Source organism: Marmota flaviventris, chromosome 6, assembly GCF_047511675.1.
Source record: "Marmota flaviventris isolate mMarFla1 chromosome 6, mMarFla1.hap1, whole genome shotgun sequence".
Lineage (NCBI taxonomy): Eukaryota > Metazoa > Chordata > Mammalia > Rodentia > Sciuridae > Marmota > Marmota flaviventris.
Window position 1 is genome coordinate 21,058,079 of NC_092503.1, and position 18,268 is coordinate 21,076,346.

At 37.5% G+C, this 18,268-nt stretch overlaps 1 protein-coding gene across 5 annotated transcripts in view; it reads right to left on the reverse strand.

The window, feature by feature from the left end:
• Utrn (utrophin) overlaps window positions 1-18,268 on the reverse strand; it is a 515,075-nt gene that overhangs the window by 146,930 nt on the left and 349,877 nt on the right. For all 5 annotated transcript variants that reach the window (XM_071612949.1, XM_071612948.1, XM_071612950.1 and 2 more), the window contains one exon: window positions 3,836-4,008. In XM_071612949.1, the coding sequence (XP_071469050.1) occupies window positions 3,836-4,008 (173 nt within the window). The remainder of the gene's footprint in view (window positions 1-3,835; window positions 4,009-18,268) is intronic.

Consider the following 18,268-nt stretch of genomic DNA (forward strand, 5'->3'; position numbering starts at 1 on the left):
AAGCACTGGCAGGTCAATATAGACGTAGACGACAGCCCCCCAGCTCTTACATGCTCAAGACCATTATGTTTAATAATGTGGTAACAGCAATGGTGTTTTTCTCTCCTGGGCTCTATTTTTACTTCATCACTTCCCATTCTATCTCTTCAGCCCTCTGCAATCAGTTTTCTACCTCCTGGACTCTGCAGCTCTCATCTAGTCCACTTCTTCAAGCAGCTGACCCTGTGACCTCTGCCCTTCTCTAAAATCCCCTCCTCCCCTGGCACATGACAGCCCTCCTTCCTGCTGCACCCTCTTCCAGGACACCCGCTTTTCAGCTTCTTCTACTGGTTTCCCTTTCCTTTACCCATTCCTCCTGTATTAGGGTTTCTCAGGCCTTTTTTTTTTTTTTAACCACCCCTTCTAATGTTTTATCCTTTTGGATAATTAACTCACAATAATTACCTGCCACCTCTATCTGGACTCCCTGACCCCACCATCTCACCTGTCTTTTTTGCCTATAAGACTCTTTTGAAAAGAAGATAACCTGGCTTTGGAGTCTGAGGCAGGAGGATTGCAAGTTTGAAGTCAGCTTCAGCAACGTAGAGACCATCTCAAAAAAATGTAAATAAATAAAAGAGTGGGGGCTGAGGAGGATGTAGCTCAGTGGTAAAGCACCCCTGGGTTCAATCCCCAGCACCAAAAAAAAAAAAAAAAAAAAAAAAAAAAGAGCTATCCATCTATCCATGCATGTAAACTGAATTCTATACACTCTCCTTTCACTTTCCTCGATGTTAAAAGGGTCACTTAAGCAGGTCCTCCTGTCTTCAGAACCAGGTTCATCCAATGCAAGCTTATTAGTTGTGTGAGAAGGATTTTTCCAAAGTTTCAAACGAATTCTGTTGCCTAAATGGCTCCCAATTCCATCACCAGTGGAACACACAACCTGGTATACACAGGGGTTCCATGACTGGTCTCTCACCTCTCTCTCCACCTTTTCTCTAGCCACCACTGTATTTCCCCACCACACCAGCCACAAAGTCTATTTCCAGCCAGACTACACTTCTTAGCTTTTATGTAATTTGTCTTTTCAAACCTGTTCAATTGCCCTTCACCAGTCCTCACTCAGTCTGTTTGGGGAAGGACTACATATCTTCCAATGCCCAGTTTAGGAATCACCTCTTATGAAGCCTTTGTCATCTGAAGTGACAGCAACCACTCTCCCCTTGGAGCTCTACATTCACCTGACAGATGTGTAAGCCCCTAGAGGAAGCGACTTCATTTTATTTATGATTAACGATGCCTTAAACATAGAAGTAAGTTTTTATTAAATGCTTGAATACGTGCCTGAATCTCCTGAGGTAGGTTATCAGGCTAAATATTGTTTTAATTCATTATCATATTGGTTCATTACCATATTTTATGGGAATGTCTGATCTGTCTTGATGCATAAGTCCACCAAAACAAGCATATAATAGTCTCCATTATCTAAAAATAACTGCTTTGCTTATTTGTTAATATTCCAAGTGTAGCTTATGAGCTCTTCTTTTCTGATTAGAAAAAAATGTGACTTGATAGGCAAGAGCTCCCAAGAAAGACCCACAATTTCTGGGACCAAAGCTTTCCACTTGGAATGATCTATTCATGATGTAGGCTGCCATTCAATCCTTCTAACTCAAGAACTCATCCTTTAAGCTCTTAAAATTCCAGCACTTGTGTACAATCTTCACCAAAGCAAGCTCTATGGCTTTCAGTTCTTTAGCTTAGATGTTGCTTTTGCTAGATCCTCAGTGAATGCTTTCACTTTTAATATTTTTATTTGTTTATATTTATGAGGAACAGAAAATTACAACCAAATGGGATCTAGTCAGTTGAAAATTCAAGCCTTATTCTAGTTCAGTTTCTCAGTGTACAGCACTCCCCGACTTTTCTCCTATTTAAAAAAAAAATATATATATATATAGTTGGCTGATGCTGCTAATTTTCAATGGGATCTTCAGACAAGGAAGTCCTTACCATGACCCCCTTTCCTTCAGAAAAAGAAGAAATGCAAATTCCTCACAATGAGCCCAGTAGAATGAACACATTACAGAGCATCTTCTCAGAAAGAAGTTTTTAAGAAAATCATTCACAATTAGTAATCAGTGAAGATTTCTATTCTCTGTGAAATCATTACATGAAATCCTAAAACCACCTGAAACAGACCCACTGAGCCAACCTTGTGTATGAAAAAATAAATCCTACATTGAGCAGGCCATAACTAGATTAAGAAACAATCGTTTTCTCATTCAATCTTTGCAACAATATTGTGGGTTAAATATTTATATTCTAAGTTTGTAAATTTCAGAGGGATAAATTTGCCCAAGATCAAGAGAATAAATCAGAGGCAAGTTAAAGGCTGGTGTGATGGCACATGCCTGTAATCCCAGCTATTCAGGAGACTGAGGCAGGAGGATCACAAGTTTGAGGCCAGTATCAGCAACTTAAGAGACCCTGTCTCAAAATTAAAAAAAATAAAAATGACTGGGAATGTAGCTCAGTGACAGAGCATTCCTGGGTTTACTCCCCTGTATTAGGAAAAAAAAAATCAAGTTCAAGATCCTTTTGTTTTAAAGCTGTCCATGTTTCAACACATGATATAACAAAAGAAAGTGATCTAGGAATTCCTACAAATATTCTTCTTTGGAATTTTTGCTTGATAATCCATTCTTCAGCCAGTATCCCCTAAACTTATACCCAGTTGGGAACTATCTATCATCTAGTAAATATGACCTTAAAATATTCCTTACCCCTAATAACACTCATTTTGTCACTCCAAGTGATTTCTCAAGGCTTCTTCCTGGCTAGAATTCTGATCCTAAGGTTCATATTTATTTAATTTAATTCTCTCCAAATGGACATGAATCATCAGTTTTCCATTTTAGTGTCTAAATGAGATATGTAATCTATATAAATACAGCTTCAAATATGATGCAAAAACAACATGGTGAAGCAAAATTTGTTTAATACCAAGAGTCAAAAAGATCAAGATTCGAATACTGGCTTGGCACAAAAACTTGGAAATTTCCTCATATTAATTAAATCTCATTTCCTCATGCAAGAAAGGATTTTTATCATCCACTTTACTAGGATTTGTCAAGCACGGTCATGCATCACGAACAGGCACACATTCTGAGACACATGCCATTAGGCAATTCTATCATTGTGTGAACATCAGAGTGGACGAAAACAGAAACTGAAATGGCCACAACATCACTAAGCAATCTAATGTGGGGATCACCCGTCATATATACAGTTAGTCCTTGATGGAAAACTTTGCTATTGGTTGTATGACTATATCCAATGAAGTAATGTGTGTAAAGATCCTTAAAGGTGGTGCACACTTGTAATCCCAGCTCCTTAGGAGGCTGAGCTAGGCGAATTCCAAGATCAAGGCCAGCCTGGGCAATTTAGTGAGACCCTGTCTCAAAATAAAATTAAAACGGACTAGGATGTAGCTCAGTAGTAGAGCACACTGGGTTCAATCCCCAGTAGCACCAACAAAAACAAAAATATCCTAACATAGTACTTGGTAAAGAGTAAAGTCAAACAGTAATTAACAGGTACTGGTAACTATCTTGGTATTGCTGTTATGAGGTTTAAAATATGATGTGCACATTTGAGAACAGTGAGGAACAACGAGTAGAAGGCATTGAACATAAATGAGGTTAAAACTATAATAAAGAAAACAATCTTCGCATTTAATCTTGAACTCTTTCTAGAGGGTAGCCTGGGTGGTGGATTGCCCTTTCTTTTTCTGATATACAAAAATCAACCCCTGCCAATATTTTTTTTTTTTGATAGCAACTATTCTGACCTTATGCTAGCAGATTTTGCTTTCAAGTCATTCCATCTTTGGTTCATATCATCCAGTCGATGCTGAAGCATAGTAGCCTCCTCAGAGTTTCCCAAAGCTTTTACCATCTTCTGCCTGTTTCCATCAATGCTTTTAAATATGTCGTTATGGGCATCAATTTCCGCCTGGATGTCCTAAGGAGAAAAAAAGCAAAGAGAGAATGCAAACGTTAGACCTTAGTGTCAACATTGCTGGGAAGTTTTATATAGAGCTTTGATTTTTATGTTTGCAGATGAGTTGCTTTCAAGCAAAATAATTCAGTTTACCTTACATAACAATTTCATGTGTTTCTACAACTCTCATATTGAAAATAATAGTCTTGAATCTTCAATACTTTTACTCGTTATATCTTAAAAACTGAACTTACTATAATCCTAATTTCATGTATCTGTTATTTAGATTTCACTATTTTAGACTACATAACTGTTAAATCTTTGAATTTTGGTTAGTAGTTAAACATATCTCTTCTTCCCTTTACACATGGGCAAAATTTTCCTGAAAATATGAAGTTTTACATAGGTCATTAAGATATTATATAATTTTAAATGCTTTTTACCTTTGACAAACTTACTAATACTTTTCATTCTTTCAATCTTACAATTTTTATTCTAAAATTACAAAGAACACTTCATATATGTTTGTCTTCATTAAGAAAGAAAAACCAGTAAAATAATATTTTGTTCAATTATCGCATGCTAGGCAGGTTCATTTTAATAAAATAAATTTTGAGTGGAAGATAAAATGAGAATTATTGTAAGTAACAAAATCTGATTAAGACTTTAGGAAAGTATTTGGCAATTTATATCAAAATCTGTGAAACTATTGTCAAAATAACAAAATTAATTTTTAAAAATGTTAAGCACATTAATAGTTTTAAAGTAAAAAATGTAATAATACATTAATGATAATATAATAAGTTTAAAAAGAAGTGCACAATTATACATTATAACTTAGTTTTTAAAATAAATATTTAAGTTACATATTTGTATATAACTGAGCATGCATATTAAAAGACTACGAAAAAGACAAAAGAAATCCAAAATCAAAATCTCTATAACAGGATTACAGTTTTTGTTTTCTCCTTTATACTTCTGAGTTTCAACCAAAAAAAAAAACAGGGTTTCTTTTTGTAAGCAGATAAATTATAAACTGTTATAATTAGATAAATGTTAATTGGCGGGGGGCACGCTCTGAGTATTGAACCCAAAGTTCACGCATACTAGGCCAGTTCTCTGCCACTGAGTTAAACCCCAGAGCTATTTTTTGTTTTGTTTCGTTCCCTTTTGTCTTTTTGAGACAGGGTCACTAAATTGCCCAAAATGGCCTCAAACTTGCAATCCTCCTGCCTAGGTCTTCCAAATTGCTGGGATTACAGATGTGCAACAGCACACTTGGCAAATTCCACTGATTTAAAATTTAAAATGTAGAAGATCTAATCTATCTTTTTACTACTAACAAAAGCCTATCATTGTAAATATGCATATTAATTTTCCTGAATTAAATAGAAGCAGCCTCGTTGTGACACACTCCGGTGTGACAGCCACTAACAATCAATAAACACAAACAAAAAACCAGAAACCTGAGGGGCCATGAGGTGTGTTGCTGGTTTCCACGGAAATAACTTAATGTTAAAAAGAAACCTAGCAGAGAGAAATAGGCAATTAATCTGAATTAGCAAAAGAAGAGCAAACTCTTAAAAACCATAATTTTACTGCTCTTCTCATTTTCAGTTTTTGCTTCTTGTCTGAATGTTTGTGTCCCCCTAAAAATACATATGCCACAATCCTAAGTCTGCAGTCCTAACTTACTAACTCAAGGTTCTCAAATTATGCATGGAAAATGACAATTTCATCACTATCTTAGTTTGAGATGCTTACATTCTCAGTGGGAAGAAATGAAAAAAGAAAATGAAAGAAAAGAAAAAGTTCTGTTGAAAGGTTCTTTGGGGGCTGGGAATGTATATCAGTGACAGAACTTGTGCCTAGCATGTGCACAGCCCTGTGTCCATCCCCAGGACCACACACAAAAAAAAGTTCTTTGGTATAATACCCTGGACAACATGGTTTCTCGGATGAAACTATTACATTTTTTGTGTGTCCTAAAATGCATTTTAAGACATCTCAAAAGATGTGTGTGTGTGTGTATGTGTGTGTGTGTGGTTAGAAGACAATATTTGTTACTCCATACATTTTTATGATTGTCATTTTTCTCAAGAAACTCAGTGATACAATTTGCTCTCCATTTGCTCTCTATTGCCAAGGAGAACCTGGCCTTGAATTTCCTGTAACAGTTCCTAAACATGGTATTCAGAGGACCACACCTAAAATCACAAGGCAGCTTCAACCCTCACATCCTGATGCTGCTGGCCCCATTTGCTTGCTTGTTCCATATTCAAGAGAAAGCAGAAAGACTGAAGTGCATTAACACGCATAAGTAGTTTTATAAGCTTCACAAAAGTATTCTCCAGCATCAGGAAGTTTGGATACTATGAGCAGGAAGCATATTTGCCTCCTTACATCATATCAGGTGATGTGTTTTCAACCCCAGAACAATGATGAATGGAATAAAACAGCAGCACTGCAGAACTGGCCCAGCCATGATGCTAAGTTCTTCTGGGAGGCTCTCCTTAAGAGCACTACCAGTGATCCCAGGTCCAGGCTGGAATGCAACTTCCAATATGTGGAAAACCCTTCCACATATGCACATCATCAACAGTTAGGAAGAAAATCAACAACCAGAAAATGATCAAAGAAAAGGAAATCAGCATACATTATTTTGTTTTATTTAACATTTGGTGGCATATTTACTTGGCCAGATACACTAAGAACTCCTAAAAAAGAAAGATCATCTTACTATTTCTTGTGTATCCTTTGCAGTCTGTTACATGGAATGAAACTAATGTAAAATAGAATAGTAGGTAAGACATGGGTAAATGTGCAAATGTATGAGTTCATCTTGAGTGAGTGGCAAAGCAGCCAGGAGAACACAAAGAATCAGAATGTAGTGATTGTTTTGTTCAATGCTTTGTTTTACAAACTTTAATCTGGGACACCTAAAATATGTATAGGTTGTACAGCAAAGTTTTCATGGGAAACTTAAGACTCAAATGATCACTCTCCTCCATAGATGCACTCACTACTTTAAAATCCAAATGTTGGCACAGCACCCTGATGTAGCATCAAATGATGATGTGAAGTTCCACGACAGTTTTACTCTTACTGCAGAGCTGGGAGACTTGGTTTTGCTGATGATTACCTCTGTCACCTGTAAGCCCTTTTGAAGGTTAAATAGCATTAAATGGTTACTGAAATGTATGAGAATGTAATCTACCTAGAAGCACAAAGCAATGCTCTTCCAAGCATTTAACTTAAGTCAGTCATGTGCACCCCAGCCAGAGCCAGGCACTCAAACAATTGGATGTGAGAAATGTATGAAAACAGGGCAGGAGAAATGTATTAAGGATTCACTTGAAAAGGAACTTTCAAGAACATAAGTATAATGTAGAAGGTTAAAAACAGCCAAGGGTTCAGAAAAGGAGGACCACATATTTTTCTCTAACTAAAACTCCATCAATTGCACAAGATGCAAACTTTCAGAACTACCCTCCAAAAGACAGCTACAAAAGCTAAAAGAGATTTCCTCAGGGTCTTTCTGGGAACAAAATCCACTCTCCAGACCAACACAAACTCCACAAGTAAAAGAAAACATTCATTGGTAGAACCAACTCTGCAAACATTCATTTATTTATTTACTCACTTTTTATTTAATAATTGACGTTCTAATCCCAATTTTGTCTTTACTTGGACATTCCTCAAATAATGTAACCCACAAAGATGTAACTGGAAATACTTTAAAATGGATATCACATACATTCTATTTATAATGTTTTATAATGAAATAGTCTACAGCTAGATAAGTAGAATTATTTCTTCAGACTATAACAGATAGAATTCTGAGAAGAAGAAGAGAGTTGGAAGATTACCACCAGAAAGTCTTCTGGCGCTAGGACAGAAGCATCCTGGGGTCTCATTGACATAATCTTGCTTTATTTTTGCACAGCATATTTACCTAACCCTACATGGCCATAGCAATGTTTCCTCTGGAGGAGTTCTGACCTGTTCTGAAGGTGAAGTGAGATTAGCAATAATTTCTCTACTCTATCCCACAGCTCTGGCTAAATAAAGTTAACCAGGGCAGGAAATAAATCCACCCAGCCTTTCAAAATCAGACCAGATTGCCAAGATAGTTTAGGATTATCAGAATTCTACTTTATAAGTTTTGAACATAAAAAATCATAATTAACAAAGTCAGATATTATCTAAATAATAATATAATAAATAAATTAAGATAATAACCAAAGGTTATTAAGTCATATGTAAATATGTTTTGAGACAGTTTGTTGAGGTTTCTGAGATAATGAGTAATTGTGATTATTCATCTCAATTACTTTATTGATTTCAACCAATTATTCGATTAATTATTCTACATACTGCATTTCCTTTCAGCAACAAATCTCACAGATATCAATCACTCTAAATGAATCATATTTAGACCAATATTAGATATTTTCATAATCAGGTCTACAGTAGCCTTTATAAATAAGGAAATCAATGCCAATATGTTCTTTTCACATTATCCATGATCACAAATATACTTAAGACAATAGAGTAGAAAAAGTCTATTAAGCATAATAAATGCACAATTCAGTGCACTTTCAAGATAATTTGGAACTGGGGGTGTGGTCAGTGGTAAAGCACTTGTGTAGCATGTGCAAGGCCTTGGGTTCAGAAAACAGGACCACACACACAAAAATAATTTAAACAAACCAATTTTCAATGATAAAGAATTAATAAACAAACTACATTTTAAATTTCAACACAGTAAACACTGCTATGAACAGAAATTGCTTTCACAACCAAAAACAGTTCCAAATCCTCAATTCTATGCCAATTGTTTCTAAAGCACACTAAAATCAGACTGCATTAAAATATAGTGGCTTCCCTTTTAAGGTGTGACACCTGTAAAGTAGGTAGGATCTGCGCATGAACACGAGCTCCTAAGGAACACTTGCTATATGCTTCATGCAACCTAACTATTATCTCACATTGTTTCCCTCAGTTAGATAAAGGTAATCAAACTTGAAGAGGCTTGACAACCCAGTCATGAATGACTGCATTTTAAATGTTTAAAACTACAATCCTGGGGTACCAACTCCTTAATTCCTGACCTGTGTCAAAGCAGTTCCTATTGCCCAGAAAGCTTCGATCTGTCTATACCACAAACTTGTACACACAGGCACACAATCTTCCTTCCTTCCTTGATCTTCAACTCAGCTTGTAAATCTCAGTTTATATGTAATTTCTCTTCACAAACACTGGGATTAATTACTCTTAGAGTTTCCTCATCTTTTGCTTAATTACATACTTATCATTTAAAACTTCCTTGCTTAGCAGGGTGCAATGGCACATGCCTATAATCCTAGCAGCTCAGGAGGCTGAGCCAGGAGGATCACAAGTTGAGACCAGCTTCAGCAACTTAGCAAGGCCCTAAACCACTCAATGAGACCCTGTCTCAAAACAAAAAAATAAAAAGGGTTGGGGATGTGAATCAGTGATAAAGCACCTCTGAGTTCAATCCCCAGTAATACCCACCTCTCCGCCCCCTGCCAAAAAAAAAAAAAAAAAAAGGAAACCTTCGTTGCTTAAGTCTGTAGCCACCTTCTAGGCTATGAGGTTGATGAGGGAGGGCCTCCTGTTGTCCACTCCATCTCTATGCTCGGGGGATTTCAGAAAAGTTTACTAAATATTGAATAAATGAGTAGGTCTTAAAGTGTCAAGTCTGGTGTGTCTCACCCAGGATACACCTGTTTTAAAATTAGACATTTCAAATTAATCAATACAAATTTTAATTGTAATTTTAAGAAATTACAGTCATCCCTTAGGAGATTAATGCTTACAGAAAGTGAAAAAAAAAAAAAAAAACCCTCAGAGGTGGTTTATATTTAAAGATATTGTATCATATCATTCAAAACCGCAAGAAGAGAGTAGTTTGACTATTCTCATCACAAAGAAATGATAAGTGTTTCAGATGATGGACAACCTAAACCTCCTGAGTTGATAGTTACGCAATATATAAATGTGCCAAAATATCACTCTGTACCCTATAAAGATGTGCAATTATCGTCTATTAAAAATAGAAACAAAATCCTTAGAGAACTACTGTTATCATTAATCATTTAGTAGCAGGGGTACATAAATTAATAAAAGCAACAGTCACTCAAAATGTCACTGAGCTAAAACCATCCATTACTCAATCCTCTGTGACTACTAGGCAAAAAGAACAGAGTGAACAGGCAAGTGGCTCTAGTAGGACAGTACATTAATGGTGGTTAAAAGCCTGGCACAGTGGCGCACACCTGTAATCCCAGCAGCACTGGAGGCTGAGACAGAAGGATTACAAAGTTCAAAGCCAATCTCAGCAACTTAGTGAGACCCTAAGCAACTTAATGAGATCTTGTGTCTAAATAAAACATAAAAATGGGTTGGGGACATGGCTCAATGGTTAAGCACCCCTAGTAGCAAAAAACAAAAACAAAAAAGTAGTTAAAGCCATGAGACACTTACTTTAAGAAGTACTTTCAGGAGAAAACTAATTAAAATCAGAGTGACAATAAACTACCCCACAGACTGGATTTCAGTGAGGAACCATGGTGGACCAGCTTTTTGTCTCCATTCAACTATGTGCTTCAACTGTCAAGACAGTCATCCCAGGGCCCATGGTCACATAGGCTCACCTTCATCACTTGATTAGAGGATTTGGACCTGCTTAGTCATGGTCACATCTCGCCACAAGGTCATCCTGTCCTGGTAAGAAGTTCCTCCTCTTAGGTGCCACTGGAGTATTCATGGTTCCCTCCAGTTGAGGTTTCCTGATCCTCAATGAGCTGTCACCTTTTGGGAACCAAATGCTCCCTGCCTCCTAGATCCCCCAAGACTCCCAGCATTGCCCTTCTAAGGGAATTTAAAAGGAGTATCATGTGCAACTTGCCCACCTGCTAATGTTGGAAAACCAAAATCCTGACATCACACATCTTGGGACTAGACTCTCAGTCAGTGTCAGCATTCATGCATGAATGAAAACTGCAAAACTACAAAACAACTGGGTTTCTCTAAAATTCAAAAATATCAGCTAGCATTTGCCTTTCAATTTACCTTCACAAACTGCTGCCTTCATCTGGGAACTTGAATTATCTATCATTCCATTTAGGCCATCACTGAAAGACCCACCCCACCACAGCTGTTGGCCTCAACAGCTTAAAATCACTAAGGTTAGTACTCTCTAGAAAGGGATCACTAATACTGACAAAAAGACAGGACTAAAGGGATCAAGAGTAAGAGGATTCTACCTTAGCATATGGGAAGACAGTCATTTGGCTTCTGAACTTTTCATGTGGCTTTTGCATGAAGCAATGGTCTTTGCCTCAGAATGGCATTATTGCTTTCAGAGTTGGGGGAAGGTATGTTTTGGAATCTAGAGGTATAATTATACCTTCCCATAATTCCACTTTTCCTGGCCATGAATCAAGGTAGCATAAACTCAACATACAAGACAGTTTTTGTGAAAATACACAAAAGATTTTTTTCTAAAAATAGGAGTTGGGGAAAAATACATTCGTGTTTGACAATTTCCTACAAGTGAAATCACATGGATTTTTATAAAGGTGTCTAACATAAAAATAAACACATGGAGAAACTACCCTTCATTAAAAAACAACAACAAAAAACAAACCTCCAACTCAAATGGAGCCTTTGACAGACATAAGCTAGTAAACTTCTTTACTGTCAACTTAACTGCTACAATAAGAATTAAGAAATATTCGGGTACTAAGGTTTGAAGGAGGAAACATACTAACATAAATAGAACTTCTAAACTCTCTACCAATAAAATGGCCTGAAGGCTCAGGCAAAGTTACTCACCTCTGGTAGCTGACCTAAGCTTTAAGACTAATAGCAGCAATTACAACACAAAAGTCCAGCTATTGCCCACAATTACCGCCTCTCAGGGGGTCTAAGTAATGAATTATTCATGTAACATGTGCCCTACACCTTTTTAGGAAGAAACAGACAAATCTACACAAGCCAAGCTAACAAGACCTCTTTATGGTCATAAAGTTTGGCACCTGCTGTTCCCAGCTGCCACTTATATTCTCTCCCTTCCCCACCCCTTCTACATTGGTGAGTAAGCTGACTGGGAACCATCATTTTACTCACAGGAATTCAGATGCTTAGCAATGTATTAAATCGAGAGGTCAAAGTCCACCCTCTATTACAAGCATAATCCTCACTATTACAGTTGGGGTGCAGGCAAGATGGGGGAGCGGCCAGCAGGGAGTAGCCATAGAAGGAGGAGCTAAGTTTTTTCTGCACACTGTTCCCACTACACTGTTCCAATTAAGAGGCAAGTGCTGGCTGCAATGGTTTTGGAAAAGCTTTCAAACTTTTCAAATAGCATGGTTTTACATCTTTTTTCCTCTGGCAGTTTTGGTTCGTAAGAAAAAGCCCATTATTCTTTTAATGACTCAGTACAGTCCCACTTATATCTGTACTTGCAATGAACCATGGGGTATTCATGGTGAAAACCACAGAGCACATCTTCAACAACTGATACATAATTGATTTGTACACACAGAGGAAGGACTCCGCCTTTCTGTTCTTTTTATGATTTTTTTTTTTCTTTAAAGAGTGGAAATTGAAAGAAGATTGCTGCTTGGCATCCAAAGCTAAGGAGGGCAGGAGTCCATCGGTGGCATGTTGAGGTTTTTGGTTTTGTTTAACTGTAAATGTAAGGCAACATTTGGCAGGCTAGACTATAGCCTAGAGTGTGCCAAGAGCCTTCCTATGGAAAAAGAACTAAATGCAAAATCACTAATCCAAGTATTAGAGCTCCACAGTGTATCCAAACACTCCAAAGGCAAACACACCAGATTAAAAAGGAAAAATCTGAGGGCTGATGAGCTATGGGCACCATAAAACAACTAGCTCCTCAGACAGGGCTGCACAGGGCAGGCTCCACAAGCAGCGGTTGATGAAATAAACAAACCTGAGTAGTATGGAAAAAAAAAAAAATCCCCACGCCTGATGAAGTCAGACTTTGGCATCAAAACCTGATGTTTGTTGCTGGGTTTTGGTTATTGTTTTGTTTTCTCCCCAAAATAAATCTCAGTTAAAATTACCAGCCAACGTGAGTACAAACAATCTCTTGTGATGTGGAATTCTATAACAGACAGGCATCAGAAGAAGCCCTCCTGCCCACAGAAAAGAACTGCTTTCCTTGAAAAACAATTTCAAAGAGGCTATCAACAGCAAATACGCTTTTTAAGTTATATTAAGGAACCAAGGAAGCAAAAAGTACCTGTTTTCAAAATGCAAGAAAGAAAAAAAAGAAACAGAAGAAAGGAAGAAGGCAAAAGAGAACATTCATGAGTTTGCTTGCCGCATACCTTTTCAAATTTTGTCAGCAATTCCCGTAAGCTGAAGTTCAGACCAATCATCGTCCAGTAGCCCTTGAAGCCTACATCTTTCTGGCAAACTTCCTTCAGACAACAGTGTTCAACTTCTAAAAACCGTATCTTTTCTGGCTATACTTTAAAATCCTTTGTAAAATCCTTTACAAGTCTTGCCCTTGAGCAATGGTCCATCAGCAACAGCAGCTTGTGCTGGGACATTTTCGCGACCCAACCGTGAGTCCCTTTTTTCATGGACTTCGGAGTTCACAAGGAGACCTGCTTCTGTGCTTTCTGGTAGCTGCATTCCATGAGGCTGGCATGGTCTCCTTTTTCTCTGGGAAGCCCAGGATCCCCTTGTGCTCACCTCACTAATGACCTGCAGGCCACCACTATTCTCTCCTGGCCCCAAGCTTAGAGTTTGGTCTCAATTACACACGGCAAAAAGAAGCTATGTCCTGGAAACTTGCATGAGAGAAGGAAAAAAAAAAAGAAAGAAAAAAAAGAGCCAAGTATTACCAACTTCCTCCATTCAGACTGGTTTCAGAAAGAAAAAAAAAAAAAATCCTGGGTAAAGAGCCAATTTTCAAAGAGCATAACTTTATGTAGAGTTCGAACAAGGAAGAGTGTGCTCTTAGCTGAAGAAACACCAAAACATCAGACAAGAGGCCACCGGTTCCCACTCTCCCAGGCACCAGCAGCTGGGGTTGCTATGGTAACCACCAAGCTAGTTTCAGTCCATTTCCCCAGGTCCGCCTGAACTAAGGGATGCTGTCAGTGCAGCAGAAATAAAGTTGCTTTAAAAGTTGTTGTGTGTCCAGAAAGTTCTCACAGCGGCAAACCTCATGGTCCCCTCTGCAGGGTTTGTGGCCGAGGAGAAGAGTCTCAGTCAGCCCCGGCAGCTCCCCTGGCTGATCTGACAGCACTGTGGTAATCCACTTCTCTTTCCAGCAGTTGTTTATTATTTTAATCAGCATCCTCCCTTTCCACCACCCCTCACACAGTTTGAAGTGAAGCTCACTCCCACTTCCTGGAGGCCTCCCTGCCCCAAACTTCAGTACAGTATCTCTTACATTGTCTCAATCCTGAATGGATCACTGGACCCATATTCCCATTGGGAGCCCACCCATAAAAACAAAAGGGAGTGGACATACAACACAATACAAGTCACAAAAGAAAATAGGCGTGATTAATTTTATTATTTCTAAAAGAAAAGGTTTTAAAGATAAAATGATAGGAGAAAACACTTTTAAAGGAAAGTTCTTTGATCTCATTGATACCACTGAAAGCCATTCAGACTGTTTTCATATGAGGATTTGACTGGTTTCTGACATAAAACTGAACCCAAACGTGAGTAACCACCAATTTCACTGAATGTGTCTTCCATTGTGCTGTTAAGCTGTTACAGGCTCTCAGAGAAACACTATCTTGCAAGTTTTAAGTGTGATCACGTTTAGAGGAAAAGTTCAATCCAAATTGTATCTCCCTTGTACTGGGATTATGGACATCATTCCAAGGCATAGTGCGATTTTGCCTTCTTACATTACACAGCTATTTAGTATAGCAATAAAAGCTAAGTACGAAAGGAATGTCCATATGAAATGTATTTCTCCAGTTGTGCACAGCACTTTGTCATAAACACAGAGTGCTTTTAATGGTTTCACATCACAAATGACCTTAATTTTAATATAACTAAGTTTACTTTATTTATATCAGGGCACTGAGTGAAGGGAGGGGAAAAAAACTTAGATCAGAATACACGTTTTCCTAAAAAGCTATTTGAATTGTTCAAATATCAAAACTGTTAGCACCCATCTAATCATGCAAGGAAAGAGATTCCATTTAACAGCCCAAAAGAACAAAAACCCTTCAGGGTTTTTTACAAAATGTGCTTATTGTGTTTTAGATCTGCAAGCCATTTTTCTGCCCATTTCATTTCCAACCTATTTTCATATCAGTATTTAAATAGCATGTGTTTTACATATGTCCATTTATACAAAAGTTAACAAGCTTTTAAAATATTTTCATTATTTATTCATAAAAACCTACATGGCCCCAGGGGGGAAATGGCTTTATAGGATTTCTAGCAGAATGTGTTTCACCTCCATGCTCCAAATTCAGACATAGTCACAGGCACTTTCGATTTCAAAAACAAATGTGTTAATCTAATGGCTATTCAAAAATTCATATGTAAAAGTAATCTGCAATTTGGGCCAAACCAGGACTGACATCAGTCTGAAGATCAACTGCCAGAAACTTAGTGAGGAAACTTACAGAAACTGACCAAGCCACCAAACCTGGCCTGTCAGGGGGTCTGCAGCCACATGCTGAGATCTTTCAACAGCAGCAAATAGACTTTTTACATAAATACAAGACAAAAGAAACCACCAGCACTGTCACCACCACCACCACCCAAAATAAATAAATAAATAAATAAAGGAGAGAGAGAGAGAGAGAGAGAGAGAGAAAGGAACCATCTCAGCTGGGCAAACTTCCAGCTACCACCCAGGGTGCTGGAGGACTGTCATGAGGGACATGTGCAAACATGCCATCCCCCTGCACATATCAGTAGAAGGAATTAAATAACTCTGCTGAATAACAGAGAATATCACCTTTCTCTAATGTGTAAAAGGTTCTTACACCAAGACAAGGATGATATGTTGTTAGAAGAGCCCCATGGGTCTTATATCCTTACACAAGGGCAAGCACTGAACAGAAGATGAGGGAGAGAGACTGCATTCTATGAGGGGATCTTCCCAAGGGGGAGGGCAAAGGAACCTAGATCAGTTGCAAAGGACCTGTGTCCTAGACAAAGGAAGAGAAGAGCATGTTCCCACCTACAGATGTCCTGCAGTTCATGCTTCTGTATCAACTTCCCGTTCTCAGAACTGACATTCTATGCTAGTACAGAAGAAAGAACATGTAACTGAAATTCCCTTAATTACAGTTATGGAAACTCAAAAATTAAGATATGGATAAATCTAGCTATGATGGTACCCTCTTTAGTAGAAAAAGGTGGGTTGAAGGGTATAAAACTGAGTGGGATCCATATTCAAAATGGATCATTCAAAAGAAGGTAGAATCATTCAAAAGAAAAAAAAAAGTTTTCATTTCTTAACTACTTTTAATTACAGAGTAACTATATCTCAAACACTGGACAGCAACTGAAAATGTTATTTTTGTTTTATTTATTTTTTAGGTGCTGGGCATTGAACTCATAGTCTCGCTCATACTAAGCAAATACTTTATCACTAATCTACACCCCCAGAACAACAACAACAACAACAAATTCTCTTTTTTTTTAAGAGTTAACAACAAATAGATTACATAAAAATCCAGAGATAATCCATAAAATTCAAATAGCTAAATATAATGTTACTCAAAAGTAATGTGACCTTTGATAATTGGCACATTAAAAGTGAGACATAAAATGAATATGTAAGTCACTTGCAACAATGAGCACATTTTAGTATGCATTTGTTTGATATCCATAAATAACAATAACTGTCTCAGTTTAAAGTCAGTACAGAAAATATCATCTGGATAATAAACCTTATATTTCATTTCCATATCCCTTTTTTACCAAGCACCTTTTTGATACATTATCTCCTATAATCCTATCATCACTGAAACAAACAACAACAAAAAAACACAGAGGCCTCTAGTGAAAGCCATATATCTCCAGAGAAACTTACTAAATTGAATGATGACATTTGAAGTAGCTGACATTTTGTTGGTTTAAACTAGTGTGCAAATAAATTGTTCACTAATCCTCAAGAGGGGGAATGGGCTTAACACTCCCAATCCTTATATCAGATCAACACTGAATCACCCAGGAATCTCTAGTAAAATAAGCCCTGTCCCAAACAGAAAGGCACAAGTTTCATGAGAAAGCGAAGCTTCCAGAACCACAGAGAAGCTCGGGAAAATTCAGTGATGGAATCAGTAAAACTTAAGTTGAAATTACTTGACATAAAAACACTAACAATGTCAAAAGGAAGAAATCTGCATGTTACTTTGCTTTGGCAAAAACTTTCGAAGATTAGGCTCATTATAAACATTTCACACCAACTGTATTGCATACAATTTGTTAACAGATGACTTATTTAGTATTTTTATTAAAAGCTCGAGGGTTCAGTCAAACATAAGGAAGAGGAGCAGTTTGCTTGGCTGAAAACCAAGTCACAAGTCACTCTAGTGGGTCTTTAAGCCATACTTCCCACTCAAAACAAAAGGGCAAAATTTTTAAAATTATAAAGATGAAGTGAGTTTTCTATGTAAAACCAAATAGCTTTCTCTTTATATTGGCCAATACAAAGAACAAAAAAAGAAAAAAAGACTTCTTAGGAGTCTCCAAAGTGAAGCATATGGAGGTCAATAGGTGATTACAAATAAATCAGTACACCCTGGCTTACTCATTGTTATTAAGTGAAGAGCTTCAGACATGGGTAGAAAAATTTGCTTGTTATAAGCCCATTCTGATCAAGGCAAGATCCAGTTCATTTCTTGTGAAAGAAATATCCCACAGTTCTCCTTTTCATAACCCAGCTAACTTGGGATTTAGAATTCAAAACAAAATAGCTTAAAGACGCTAATCATGATCGGAGATTTCAACTCATTGTCTGTTACCACTGTGGTTCCATTAGGAGAGACCGCTCTGTCCATTAAAACTTGCCAGCTAACCTCAGCCAGCAGCAAAGCCTGTCAGCTGGTAGCTATTTAAGGTAATATACAGCCCTAAAGGGCAGAAAGTTCAACCTAAAGATGGAGGCTAAGCCCCCTGATGAAAGGGGGAACTCTCCTTTTATCCCAGGAAATTCAGGCAATATGCTTTGTACACAAAGAATTATTCTTAATGTTCACATCTTCAACCATGCCATTGATTTTGATAA